We start from the raw sequence: 14934 nt of genomic DNA on the forward strand, positions 1-14934 counted from the left end.
AGGGAAACAGATCTAAGAGACGAAAGGTACTTTACTTCCAGAACAAAAACACTGGTAGGTTAGAGTAAATTGTGCTGTGCAGGCATGACAAATAAGCTATCTACCCAAAAAAGAAGAAGAGCTACCGCTAATTTTGCAATAAAACACAAATAAATAACAGGAAAAATAAATATAGCAAGATACCGTTGGTACCCCAACCTTCATTATGTTATAAAAGCTGAACGTTTTTCCCAAGGTAAGGTTAAGGTTATAAGGTAGCTTTAAAAACCACAATTTAACATTTGTTTACTTTAGGTTGATGTTTTACACACCTTTAGTACAAAAAATACCATCCCTTGTGTACCTGTCAAAACCGCTTTAATGAAGTTCTTAGACGTCTGGGTTTAGGAATTCAAAAGATCAAAAGATTGTACTTAGTTTTTGTGGTAGTTGGAGATATACTCGTATATTGTGCCTGGTTTTTTTTGGACCGAAACATACTGCACGGAACAACTATTGTTCCAATATAATGTTTTTCATTACAGTATCTTTTGCTATTTATTTTGTGAAGGCTATATAATTATTTCTAGTAAATTACACGGTCTCAACCTTCGATGTCGGTTGCTATAAATGCCCCATTTTGTGTGCTCTATTTCATTTTACTCCTCCTCTCCATCCACCTTTTCCTCGTGTTTTACTTTATTTTGTCTGTGATGCGAGTGTGTATGATTCGTTTAAGATAGATTTATTTTATTGGTTATTGTGTGTCTAACACTACACATTATAAGTTGTGCTGGCCAGACATGGTATATAAATTTGAATAAATTTGTGTGTTTGGTGGTTGTTGTGTTTTTTGTATCGGTTTGTCTTGATGTGTATTGAGTACGAATGTGTGTGTGTGTGTATATGCTAGTTTTTGAAGGAGTCCGATGTCAGTGTTGCTTCCTTATTTATCTATCTGTTTTGTGATATTTTTATCTACTATTCCTTATATAGCTACTAGAATTAACAGTCGTTTTAATAGCCCACAAACGGCTGGCTAGTGCTTTCAATAAATTATATTTACTAAACTTTTTAAACTTTTCGGTCGTTAATTCTAATGAGATGGACTTTTATATGTATTAAAAATGTTTTATTTCTAAGGACTTCAGATTAAATTATAACTTTAATTTCATTGAAATCATAATGGACGCTAACCGATGCATTTATGATGTTGTTTTGATACCTCAACTGATAAACAAAGTAGATGTTGTAGTTATCTATGTGAATCATGCATATTAGGTCACCAATTTTGTTGATTAAACATATGCTTATTATTATGTACCTCATTATGCTTAGTTCACTATCAAATTTATTATTTTTATGTTATAAATGTGAAATTTGCAGAAAAATGAACTTTAAACTTACATTTCGAAGTGGATGGTTTTTTTTGGACAAAAAGTATCCTATGTTATTAAAAACCAAAGGTTTTTTGTAAATACCTATTACATTTCATCAAAACCTATAATGATAAATAGAATGAGTTTGACGTTAACAGTAAATAACAGAATTGCGCTTGAATCTCCCGGGATATATAGTAGCATGGATCACCTTCCCGCTCATAATGTAACTCTTTGGTAAAAATGACTTCAATCCGTTGTTTTGTTGCCGTGCAGTGGAACGATAAACTAACCCACCTTCGCATTTATTCGAGGCCCTGTTGCGGGTTTGTGAAATAGGCAACAGCATTATATTAACTCAGTACCCACTTATAGGGGATTTATATATTTATTATCATCAATAGCCATGAGCAATCCATTGCTGACCTTCTCAGGACAACGGACCCAACGGGAGGGTTTGTCCAAACACGACGCTGGATAGACATGTTGGTCGTCGTAGTAAATAACCGTAGTTGCACAGAGCTGCTGCATTTTCTCCATTATATTCCCATAGTCGTCTCATACGATACCCATGGGAAGAAGTGGTGTGGTGACAGTTGTATTCTGATCTGACGTCAGAACACGGAATAGTTATCATAGTATTAAGTAATTGTAAATGGTGTCCCTAAGCGGTGCGGTGTGGTGATTAAGCTTAATTTCATAATATGAGGGTAATTGACCCGCACAGCGCAGCAGACTACGGCCAACACTCTTCTCATGCTGGGAAGAAACCCTTTCCCTGTAGTGGGCCAGTATTGGGTTGATGATGATGAAATGGTGTCCTTCAAGGCTCTATTTAATTATAACCGGAATCAAACTCCTTAAATAATGATTAAAAAATTATATAAATAGAAAATATTCATTACTATCCGCCTGCAACTTTATCGCGAGGCATTTCTACTACCTACGGTGCTAAAATATTTTATCGAAGGTGGCCTGGCAATTTAGGAGTTCGGAGGACCGAAACCCGGAAGGCACTGACCCATATGTTAGGTTTAGTTAGGTAAAGGACGTACTTACTAAATAGTAGATTTGGGGTTCCCTTTATAAATAAACTAGTCACCATGGTAATACAGATTACTAATCTATGTAGGTAATGTATATTTCCTCTTTTGGCTTATTTAAGCGATTAGATAAATTATTAATTTTTGGAATTTAGCAATTATTTGTTGTTCGGATGGGATTAACATTATTCATAGTATAATCCATACTAATATTAGATATAAATGCGATATTATCTGTTTGTTTATTCGTTTTTTTGGTTGATAACTTTGCTCAGCTGGAACCCTGCACCGAGCTTAGTGAAATTTGGTACACGTATAGCTTGCATTTGCATTGGATACTAATTTTATTTACGGGGGAGATATAACAACGGCTTCAAAGCTAAACCTATCTTGATGTAATTACCTGTCATCCTAGGGATGTACATTGGGTGCTTTTTACTCCGTGATCTTCATGATCAAATTTTATTATGGCGCCTGTATCACGTCGTGTTTTTTTATATCCATTAAATTACATACGTGTTTATTGATAGCACTAAAATCCGTAAGCGAAATTAATATCTATTTATAAAAAAAGAAAAGAAAATCATAGCTACTTAACTATTTTGTTTATGCTTTCTTGAAAGAACTTAGAATAGTAATAGATGTACATCAGGGCAACCGCAGTTAACTTAAAATCTTAAATCTAAGTCTTTTATTAGCCAATTAAAAGTTGCAGCAAGTAAAGCCGTAAGACAAAGCACGTTAACATTATCAAATTTATCAATTTTATAATCTTTGAAATTCGACTAGTGGATTTAATATAAATATTTCTGTTTATTTGTTCTGTGAAACAGAAGCAATCTAGTGATACAAAATGCGTGTTCTTTTGCTGTTACTTTTGGGCGTAGTCGCCGCAACAGGTAACGTTTTTTGGTGTACAGCTTGTGTAATTTACTCAGACCCATAATAACTTAGTTTGCTCGGCCCGGGCTCGGGCTTTATAGTTGATAGCTATACTCCATCCTTAAGTCTATTCAATGTAAAAAAGGGTTTCTTAATTCGGACTGAGAGATTCAGCTTTATTTTAGGTCAGCTGTTACCTAAATTTTTCTCGTCCGCGTTTATTACAGCTTTTTACAAATCCTGTGGCAACCGTTTGTTTTCCTGCGATAATTGATATGATAATGCACGCATGTAAATTTTCAAGTTGATTGGTTGCAAAGTTAGGGCGTAAAGGAAGGACAAACAAACAAACACATTCACATTGATAATATTAGTAATGATATGGATTTCTTCCAAGTGAACCAATAAAATAAAAAAAAGTGTGTGCGCGTAACCTTTACGTGCGAAGTTTAAAGTAAAACTTTTATAATTTTGATGAAAGAGTAAAATGTTCCTAAGACTCCGCCATTTCATTTAATATTTACTATTTTATTTTATATTATATTAAAATTCATTAATATCATTTCACATTTTATAAATATTTTCATTTGTTAAATAGAATAATTGAGAGTAAAAAATTTAAAGTAACAGAAAGATCAGTACATGCCAATATAACCTTGTCATTGAATACTATAGAATGTCGCAATCGTCAGAAAATTGATTAATAATTTATTTATTACAAAAGTCATAAATAAACAAATAAATTTAGAGATATTCAAAGAACTTTGCAATTTAAAATATTTTTCTTAAAACTGTTGAATTTTTATTCATTTTGCTAATCACAGTTCATAAGTTTGAAAATATTGGAAACTAAATAATCCTAATTGATTATGGTAATTTCCACTAGCTGGCGAATAAGTCAAGAATCGTGGAGTTTACGACATATACTTACGACTAAACTAAATTATTATTTTTAAATAGCGGAAAATACACACAGGTGTGACGTAAGCGTTTTTCCGTCAGCAAAAATCTGAGTTACTCCCTAGTCGCACCGAAACAAGTTTTACTTCAAAAACAATCGAAATGGATAGATAAACAATAAACATTTCTTTCAGCTGCATCCACAAGGATCATTGGCGGAAGTAATGTCGAAATAAGTCAGTATCCTTATGTTGCCGCTCTCTTATACTCCAGGACAGGATCCGGCACTTTTTACCAAACATGTGGTGGCATTTTAATCACTAATAGGTGTATCCTTTCTGTTGCTCATTGTTCCTTGTAAGTATATTTGACTTGATACTTTACATTCAATGTTTTTGGTACTTTTAATGATCTTTTCTTGATATTATCAAAATTTACTTAATCTCCATTTTTAGGGTTCCGTTCTATTGAAATGGTTAAAACGGAACAGTCAGTCACAGTCATTAAAATATTGCTAACGCTTTTACATGAAATTTATAACAGCTATAAATAAAGCTGCGCTTACCATTTCGGGGCTGCCATTCCAGCCCCTTGGGACCCCAACGGTCATCCTTTTTCCGAACTATGTGCCTGGCCCATTGCCACTTCAGCTTCGCGACACGTTGAGCTGGTAAGCGCAGCGTTGGTCGACCCACTACGAGGTGGACAGACGACATTAAGCGCGATAGCCGTTGGATCCAAGCGGCACAAAACCGTGGAATTTGGAAATCCCTTCAATATACCTATAACCAGCAGTGCACGTCTATCGGTTGTAATTATGACGATGATGATAGTTAAAGCATCTCCAACTGCATTCCAAATAAGAAACAATAGAAAGATTTTCATTTTCATTGCAAAAGGGGCAAAAATAATGTCAGCGAAATATTATATTAGGTCAAGCAGGACCTCATACAAAGGGATCCTTTTTGGTATTATAATCCTATATATTTATATTAGTTAACAAAATGAATTTCTTTATATGTTAACTTTTTTAATAGCACCACTGATTCTTCAACATCCGCTTTACAAGCAAATGTTTTTTCTCTGGGACATCCTTTTTAACTTTCAAATTTTGTTAGGTTTAATTTTTTGGACGCATACACTCGTATGCGTCCAAAAAATTGATTGACGCAACACTAAAAACACAATGGTTTCAGTGGCCACCCTCCAACCAAATGGCGTGCCCGAGTGGGTTCAACTAGAAGCAGTACCGGTGGCCGTGTGTACAATTTCAACAGAATTACCACTCATCCCTCGTTTAATGCATTTACCCACGATAATGATGTTGCACTTCTCCACACCGGGGTCAACATAGCTATTGGCGGTAACATCCAACTGGCACAAATTGCTGGTGCAAACTATAACGTTCTCGACAATAGCCCCGTGTGGTCGGTTGGATGGGGACTCGTCAGTGTAAGTTTTAGTAACCTTTAAACTCTTCTAAGTTCATTTACCATACTATTTTTGCCATTGTTCATTTAACATAACAGTCTGTTTGGCTTAATTTTTCATTTAATTTTTCACTGTACTCTGATTATTATCATGGAAAGTAAAGAATGTTTGTCTTTTTTATTTAAAACTACCTGTGGCCGTTGTGCGTCGTGTGCAGTTAATACGGTTTTTTTTTACAAATCTCGTAAGAACCGTTTGTTTTCCTGGTATAAAATCATATTGAATGGTTCGGTCGAAGGAAGGACAAACGAGCAAACACACTTTCGCATTTATAATATTAGTAAAGGGTTTCATTTATTTTCTTCCACCAGACTTTTTGCTCATAAGGGCTACTATAGCTATATTAATATTATACTACGCTGCTCCTTAGCGGTTTGGCGGGATATTTGAATGGTTAGAATTTTTATATTTTAAATGTTTCAGTGGGGCGGCCTACCGTCAGATCAGCTTCGTCATGTCCAAATTTGGTCTGTCAACCTGGCAACCTGCAGGCAACGGTACGCTGGATCCGGACGAAATGTTACTGATAACATGATGTGCTCGGGCTGGCTGGACATCGGTGGACGAGATTCGTGCACCGGTGACGAAGGCGGCCCCCTCGTCCACAACGGGGTCGTCGTCGGAATGCCATCCTGGGCGTACATGTGCGGAACTGCGCGCTACCCTCGCGTCAACACCCGCATATCACGATTCATAAACTGGATATTACAAAACGCTTGATGCTCAAAGTTTCATTATAAGCTTTTAAATAAGATTAATGATCCATAAAATAAATTAAAATTATTTCTATAGTCGTATTCTTTTAATTAAAACAATTTAAAATGCGAATATGTACATATTCATTTAATTAATATTATAAAAGTCGTACTGCACCGCATTCAGCATTTTTTTTTCAGTTTGCTTATATATTTCACGGGACCGTTAGTTTTCTTGAGATAAAAAGTTTCGCCAAGATCAGTGTAACTGTGTAGCTGTGTATAATATGCAACAAAGGCTTTTTCTAAATCCCCCGGGGTCGTTGCAGGATAATATCCTATGCCTATCTCCAGTATGCATGCTATTTAAGTGCCAAATTTTATCAAGATCAGTGTAGTGATTTATCTACACATACGAGTAATAGCAAACAAACATACACTTGCACATTTGTTATATCAGTAGGGAAGATAGTGCTGTCTTTGTTTGAGTACTGATATGGGTGACATTTTTGCGGTTCACTCTAACACTGAGTATTACCTATATGTGAGTGAACCAATAGGTTATTTTTTTTTTGAATACGTCAATTTATCTCTCATGACTTAGTTATTAATAACTAGCTTTTTTCTGCTACTTCATAAATAATTTGACGGCCGACTGGCGCAGTGGGAAGCGACCCTGCTTTCTGAGTCCAAGGCCGTGGGTTCGATTCCCACAACTGGAAAATGTTTGTGTGATGAGCATTAGTGTTTTTCAGTGTCTGGGTGTTTATATGTATTTTCTAAGTATTTATGTATAATGTATATATAATTCATAAAAATATTCATCAGTCATCTTTAGTAACCATAACACAAGCTACGCTTACTTTGGGGCTAGGTGGCGATGTGTGTATTGTCGTAGTATATTTATTTATTTATTTATTTAAATAAAAAAAAATTAAAAATCGTTTATTTCGTTTCTTACATTTTAAATGATACATGTTGTGAAGACCTACTATAGTCGTAAAAATGTAATAGGCCCGTTTTGACATTTGTCATCGCGACAATACTAGTTATGGAACCATAAGACTCTGTACTCGATACTCACGATAAATCAATTCAAGTTTGTATCAGTACTTGATTGATATTATTATGTATTGTAAAGTGTTCGTTCGTTCTAAGTATTCCTTTAACTTCACAACCAATACGCGTGACTGACTGTTGATTATACGTCCACTTTTCAACATGTTGAAACAGAGTGAGTACTATATAACAACAAACACAAAAATCGAGTCAAATCACTATGTTTAAATTAATGTCCAAAATAGAAGAGCCATAGTTAACGTAATATTGTAAACAATATATATCAAACTTAAACGAGCGCACAATCAACTTTACAAGATGAGGAACGAAAAACTGCGCAGTGCGCGCGGGGACGCTTCAGTCATGTGCCGCTTGGTCAGAAACATCAACTCAGACTCATTATTTAGAACCCATTTTGAGAACCAAGCTCATTCTTTGCAGTAAAGATAACTACACAATATTTAATTTCGATATTCAGTAAAAAAATGGTTACAGCTCTAGTATAAAAAAAAAAAAGACTGAGAACGTAACTGTTTTCGGAACGTTTCGCAACAATTATAAATTGCATGCTACTATGAAGTAAGCGCAAAAAGAATACTCGCGATATATTCTTTCATATTATTTAACGTCCCATAAAAATTTACGTATTTTTTAAAACACTGTATGTAATTGATTTTTATTTTATTGTTTCTTTCAGTTTCGTTCCAAGTTACATTCTATGGTCTTGCACAAATGTCAAAACGGGCTTATTAAATTTTTCTGACTATAGTAAGCATCAAAATAGTCAGTGTCAGGAGGCCTTACTCTTCCATAGCAAAAACAATATAAAATAAAACGATTGAGTAGTGTGTCTTGGTGTGTATGGTATGTTTATGTTTGTGTGTGCGCGTTTGTGTGTGTGTTTGTGTGTGAGTGTGTGTGTACATGTAATTAAGTGCGTCTATATCCATTACATTTTAAATACAAATAAACTGAAGAAGCGCCTCAGTTTCTCTTTATAAAAAATATTTTTAGATATTTTATACTAGCAGTTGCCTGCAATCTTCGCCGAGTTTAATCCCATAAATCCCATAGGAACTGTTTGTTTTGTCTGTTAGTCTTCATTTTCTTCGTCACACAAGCCAAAAAATCAAGTTAATTGGCTGCGTAGTTGTTGCTTTAAAGAAGAAAAAACAAGCATACTTTTGCATACTTTTTATATAGATTTTGTGAAATTATATACATACAAAATAAATATGTTGTTTATGTACAATGGTGATGTCACCATAACATCGTCAATTTCGTCGGACTAATAATCTAAATGTTATTGATATATTAAATTTCCTCGAACTATGTCATGATAAACATCGCTTATTAGAAGCTACTTCGAGATTTTATTTTAAGCACCCTCCACTTTAAGTAGTTTAAGGAATCTACTGACCATATTTTAATGTTTTAATTTAATAATAATTTGGTTTCGAAGATGTTTTAGATTTTATTTAGTTTAACATAGTTTATTTTAGGTTATATTTATAAAACAAATATATGAGTTTACGAATAAAAAAATTTAAGGATTGTATATAAATATATATATTGAAGTTTTGAAGGATAAATAATAATACTAAAACAATACATACAGCGCCATCTAGCCCCAAAGTAAGCGTAACTTGTGTTATGGGTACTAAGTTGACTTAAGAATATTTTCTTTTTTAGGAATATAATACACATAATTACTTATAATATATAGATAAACACCCAGACACTGAAAAACATTCATGTTTATCACACTAACATTTTTCCAGCTGTGGGAATCGAACCCACCGCCTTGGACGCAGAAAGCAGGGTCGCTGCCCACTGCGCCAACCGGCTGTCAAATGTGATCTATTTAAATTAAAAATAACTTGCCCATTTCAGCTTTCAAATAGAAAAAGAGCATTCAAATCCTTCTATTATTTTTGGGAACTACGATGTCACAAGCAGACACAAAGATAAGCAGCCACACACATACTTACTTATAAAACTTTGTTTTTGTGTCGTGGTTAAACAAAAACACATTGGAAGCGTACACCTAAAAAAGATGGTTAGACAGGCTGAAGTTTATACCCGTGCGGTGTAAGGACTCATTACGTAACGGTTAATTTCTGTTATCTTTAACTCAGTACTCAAGAAGTGATATAGCTGTGTAGTATAAATAGGCATGCACCTAGAAAACTGTTACTGGTCAGTTACTTTCCATGAGGAGAGGATAAATAGACAACAGTTATTACTGGTAAAACAATACGGGAATACTTCAAAATGAAGAGGTTTTCTATACTTGCGTTATTGATGCTGGTCGGAAGCTTAAATGGTACGTGCTTTTAATTTATAAGCTATGCTTCCAGTTTGCTTTTGAAACCATAGTTAACTGAACCTAGATTAATAAAACCACGTTTTAATTTACGTTTGAATGTTCAGACGATTTAAATGTGTTAACTGAGTTTACCTATTTTAAATCGGGTCGTAATTTACTTTTCTAAAAAAGCTTCCCTACTTTTCCTGTAGACAGCATTTCTCATCATCATTATCACCCTTTAACGTCCCACAAGCCTTCTCTCTCTTAGAAGGGAGGGTTAAATACCATATACCCACTACTCTACTCCAATGCGGGTTGGTAGTCTACCAATAAACTGCTCGCAAACTTGAATTTACAATCTTAGTATCTAGCTTTCTCGGGATACAAAATATTTTGTATATATTTACAAAAATTTTATTAACGACTTTCATAAAAATACGTTCAGCCATTTGAGCATCTTTGCTCAACAGTAAGTGGGCTGAGAACGAAACAAAAAAAAACATTAAAGGAAACTGTTTTGGTTATCATAGAGTCGAATAGTAGAATTAAAATATCAAACCTTTCAATGTATTCTTTTTAGACGTTCTACAAAATAACCTGCTTTTCATCTTCATATCGAACCATAGCCGGCCTACTACAGGGCACGGATCTCTTCCCACAATGAGAAGGGGTTAAGGCCGTAGTACAGCACGTTGATCCAGTGCGGGTTGGTGGATTCCACTCAAAATTACTCTCCTCCCAAGTACGACAAACATTTTCTGCCACATTCAACAAACAGAACCTTTGGTATCGCAGCCGTGCCTTTGACAAAATGTAGCACGGGCCAAGACGGCACAGCACAAAGACGACCGTTTCTAAGAGAATGGACTTTATCCGATTCTTGATTACTTGAGGAACTATTCTGGCGATGCTACGTTTAATAGTAAAAGGGTGTTCGAGAGAATTCGGCAGTTTGTTTTCGCTCTTTTCCGGGTAATATTTTAAGTTTTAATTAATACCTTGTTTCAGCTGCAACTTCACCTGCTCTGAGGATAATGGGCGGTACAATAACTAACATAGAATATTTCCCCTTTGTGACATCACTGCTTCGTTCTTCAGATTTTGTTAATTATTTTCAAACATGTGCTGGTTCTATTCTAACGAAGAAAGCTATACTTACCGCGGCACATTGCTTTGCGTAAGTTTTACTTTTCTTAGTAATATTTTCTATCGTCAAGTTAGCGACTGAACAGCCCTATGAAATAGAGAGAAGCTGGCTAGAAGGGCCTGTGGTAGTTTGTAAAGACCTAAAGAATCTATTAAAACATAATATATAGACCGACTGAATGCAAATTGAATTTGTACACCATGGTTTACACCTTCTTGTGCAAATCTTATATTAATACAAACAATATAAAACCCAAACACATTTCTAGTATGTGGATTATTATTTTTATTACACGTTGTTATATCGGCAATAGAAATATCTACCTATTCCGTCAAAAACCCCCTATCTATAACGGTACATGTCCAGTCCGCTGACAAACAGTCTGACGAACGGACAGACAAACAGATGGACAGTGGCGGCTTCGAAAATAGTCCTGTTGGCACTGTCATGCCTTACCTACTTTGTACCTACTTACTTACGTAATTCTTAATTTGAATCATATATAGAAGACGTGATTCGCTTTTTAGTTAGAATATTTAACTAAGGATCACAAGGTCTGATTCCCGGACCGGGTTAAACAAACAGACATCAGAGTAGATAATTTTTAGGTGAAGGACATTTTCTAACCACAAAATTAATTTTTAATGTTTACGTTACAGTGGTGAACAACCAAGCCGATGGCGAATTCGTGCAGGATCCTCATGGGCAAACAGTAGAGGCACTGTCTACACTGTCAGTCAAATCGTTATCCACCCCAACTATAACTCCTGGAACTACGACAGTGACATCGCCATACTTAAAACCGCCTCAAACATCGCCCTTGGGGGTTCCGTCAGCATTGGCTCCATTGCTGGTGCTAACTATAAACTGGCTGATAATCAGGCTGTATGGGCTGTTGGATGGGGAGCAACTTCTGTGAGTATCTCAATCACCATCCCTACTTCCCTACGTAATATTATAAATGTGAATGTAAGTTTGTTTGTTACGCTTTCATGCAAAACTACTAAACCGGTCATCACGTAACTTTGTACACATATTCCTGAAGGTATTAGAAGTAATATAGGATGCTTTTTATCCCGAAATTCAGCTCAGTTCTCTTGGGATCTTACTTTCAAAGCGTCCATACTTAAATAGCAAATCCTTACTTATATGATAAACGAGAAAGTGTGTTTGTTTGTTTGGCCTTCCTTAGGGCCCTAACTGATCAACTTGAATTTTTGCATGGAGTCAGTTGAAACGGCAGTTTTTATCACATGGAATCAGGCGGTTCCTACGGAATTAAATAAAACCGTAATAAACGCAGATGAAGAACGCGTACAAAAGCTCGTGCAAATTATTTGAGATCTTACCCACTCCATTTGCTACTGTTAAATATACCGCAGTTAATGCAGTAGGTACTTCATAATTGTAGGCAATAATGCCCTCAAATGTGTTACATTGATAACAAATTCTTATAATAGAAGGCCATGCTTATCAATTGGGTATTAAAATATTACAAAACAGATAAATAATTCGTAGACCGCACCTGTTATCAGCCACTGACTCTAGTTCTAACAGTACAATCAACTCTTTCAGCAATCGTTTACCTGGTAGTGTTTTTAATCTTGATAGCTAAAAATTTACAATTTGTACCCCTTTGTTTATTGTGTGTATCGCTGCTTCTAATGTCAGTAATATAAAACTGGTAGTTCAATAAAATGTGGCTGCCATTCTCAGCAACAACTGCCTCGACGGCCTAGTGGTAAGCATGTCTAAAGCAAGGTCCTGGCTTCCATGCTAAATAAATTAGTTTTTCTGTTGGGAAATTCGCAGCACCACTCTTGTTCCATCACATTAAGCTGTCTGTCCTGATTATAATCACTAACTCCGTTGGAGCAGAGTGTTGGGTTTAAGCTCTAAATCACTTTTTCCTATGGGAGAGAGACCTGGGTCCAGTAATAGGACTTTACTGAGCTGCTGGTGATGCTTTTAAGCTATTTTCATTATTTCAAAAAAAAATTGTAATTGCATTACTTCTCGCCATTTTATTTCAGTACGGTGGCCCAAAGTCGGAACAACTGCGACGCGTCCAAATCTGGTCTATTAACCAAAATGTTTGCAGGAGTCGTTACGCTGAATTAGGTCGTACAGTAACCACAAACATGGTTTGCTCTGGATGGATAGACGTCGGTGGTCGAGACCAGTGCCAAGATGATGCTGGAGGTCCCCTTCTACACAATAACGTTATAGTAGGAGTGAGTTCTTGGGGTCACCAATGCGGTCTCGCTCGGTATCCTGGAGTAAATACTCGCGTTTCTAACTTCACCAGCTGGATTGGAAGCAATGCTTAGGACTCAGTTTTTCGGTTCTTGGATATATTTCCCAACGTTATTGGCATAATTTTTAATAATCTTACCTGTATAAGTAAGCTCATTTCAGAGAGTTTAATTTTATCCATGATCACATGTCAGTATACGTATGTGTATACAGAAATTTTTGGAGGTCGTTGGTACTCGCGTCCGTAGGATTTACCGAAATTAGGTTTTAACCCTTGTTACCCTACACGTGGCTCCTGGGTGGTGCTAAAAGAGTATCATTTTCTTAGGTGGTAGGCTTCGGCCGTGGCTAGAATTACCACCCTGCGAGCAAAACCGCGCCGCAAAATGACTGATTGTGTCAGTTGACTGATGCGATTTGTCGTGTTCCGGAACGATGCTCGTAGTAGCTTATCTAAAGGTGATGGGAATGTACAGTTGCGTTGCGTTTAATGACAGGATCCGATCCACGGGGTAACTACACTGGACGCCTCAATTTGGAGGCTAGCGGGATCCGAAGCACGGTGCACCGCTGGCCGACCGCAGGTAGTAGGGGGCCCAACTAGTAGATTCGTCACCTATGAAAGGCTGCCCCGCCAACTAGCGAAAAATCCTGGGATGGCTTCCATCGCGCTGGTTGACGACCAGAGAGAGGACCCGATGGTGATTCCCAGGGGGGTTCGGGCGTCCCCGCAGTCTCCAGTGGAGTCTTCCTTTTAGTGTGGTATCTTCGTGGATTGAGGAGTCTTCAAACGTCGCGCCTCGTACAACTGCCACCCCCTTTCCTATTCACCCTTTACATCAAATGACACGCAAAATGAAGAAAAGTAAGTATACACAGCGGTTGCACCTCCTCTCCTCAAAAGTGCATTTCTCAAATATAAGAGGAATGCACTCTAATCTCACTGCAGGTACTAAAAAGAGCTCGTTTTAGTCGCACCATACGTTTCGGGGCCATATTAGCTTCTAATCCACGTAGTAGTACAGCTTTTTGGTCCCTTTCGAAGTCCATCGAAACCAATTTTTGCCGTCCTTCGCTGCCACCCCTTTTGAAACCTGACGGGTCTCTGGCTTTTAATGCAACAGATAAAGCTAACCTCTTAGGATCTCTGTTTGCAGCTAATTCACAGCTAGATTCAGGAAGTGCCTCACCACCAACCATACCTTTTTGTGACTCTGTCATGCCAGAGATACGCATTCGACAGTGTGAGGTTTTAAAAGTGCTCTGCAATCTGGATGTGAATAAAGCCAGTGGTCCAGACGGAATTCCAGCAGTGGTTCTTAAAAGCTGTGCTCCTGAATTGTCTCCTATTCTAACACGTTTATACCGCCTCTCCCTCAAAACCACTCAGGTCCCGACAGCTTGGAAGATTGCCAACGTGCAACCTGTACCAAAAAAGGGTAGCCATGCCGACCCATCTAACTACAGACCAATTGCTATCACCTCTTTACTATGCAAAAGTCTGGAGCGTGTACTTAATAACAGACTTCTGGCATACCTCAAAAACAACGAACTCCTCCGTCAGTACGGTTTTCGACGGTCAACAGGGGATCTTTTAGTGTATGCCACGCACATGTGGGGTGAAGCCATGGAAAAGCACGGGGAAGCGCTCGCCGTTTCACTCGATGTATCGAAAGCTTTTGACCGTGTCTGGCATGAAAGTCTTCTACACAAGCTTCCAGCCTACGGGTTACCCATTAGTTTTTGCAACTGGATCGCTGATTTCTTGAGTGGACGATTTTTTCGGGTTGTC

At 36.9% G+C, this 14934-nt stretch overlaps 3 protein-coding genes across 8 annotated transcripts in view; 2 read left to right on the top strand and 1 right to left on the bottom strand.

The window, feature by feature from the left end:
• LOC120628375 (solute carrier family 12 member 4) overlaps positions 1 to 14934 on the bottom strand; it is a 415818-nt gene that overhangs the window by 136744 nt on the left and 264140 nt on the right. The gene's annotated exons all lie outside the window — the stretch shown is intronic.
• Positions 3251 to 6406, top strand: LOC120628473 (trypsin, alkaline B-like). The gene is made up of 4 exons (XM_039896863.1): positions 3251 to 3300; positions 4378 to 4540; positions 5380 to 5635; positions 6098 to 6406. Exons 1-4 carry the CDS (start codon positions 3255 to 3257, stop codon positions 6392 to 6394), a joined length of 762 nt encoding a protein of 253 aa, XP_039752797.1. The 5' UTR covers positions 3251 to 3254; the 3' UTR covers positions 6395 to 6406.
• On the top strand, positions 9601 to 14899 carry LOC120628464 (trypsin CFT-1-like). The gene is made up of 4 exons (XM_039896853.1): positions 9601 to 9754; positions 10748 to 10916; positions 11546 to 11801; positions 12920 to 14899. The coding sequence occupies exons 1-4, from the start codon at positions 9703 to 9705 to the stop codon at positions 13214 to 13216; spliced, it is 774 nt and encodes a 257-aa protein (XP_039752787.1). The 5' UTR covers positions 9601 to 9702; the 3' UTR covers positions 13217 to 14899.

Source organism: Pararge aegeria, chromosome 2 (genome assembly GCF_905163445.1).
Source record: "Pararge aegeria chromosome 2, ilParAegt1.1, whole genome shotgun sequence".
NCBI lineage: Eukaryota > Metazoa > Arthropoda > Insecta > Lepidoptera > Nymphalidae > Pararge > Pararge aegeria.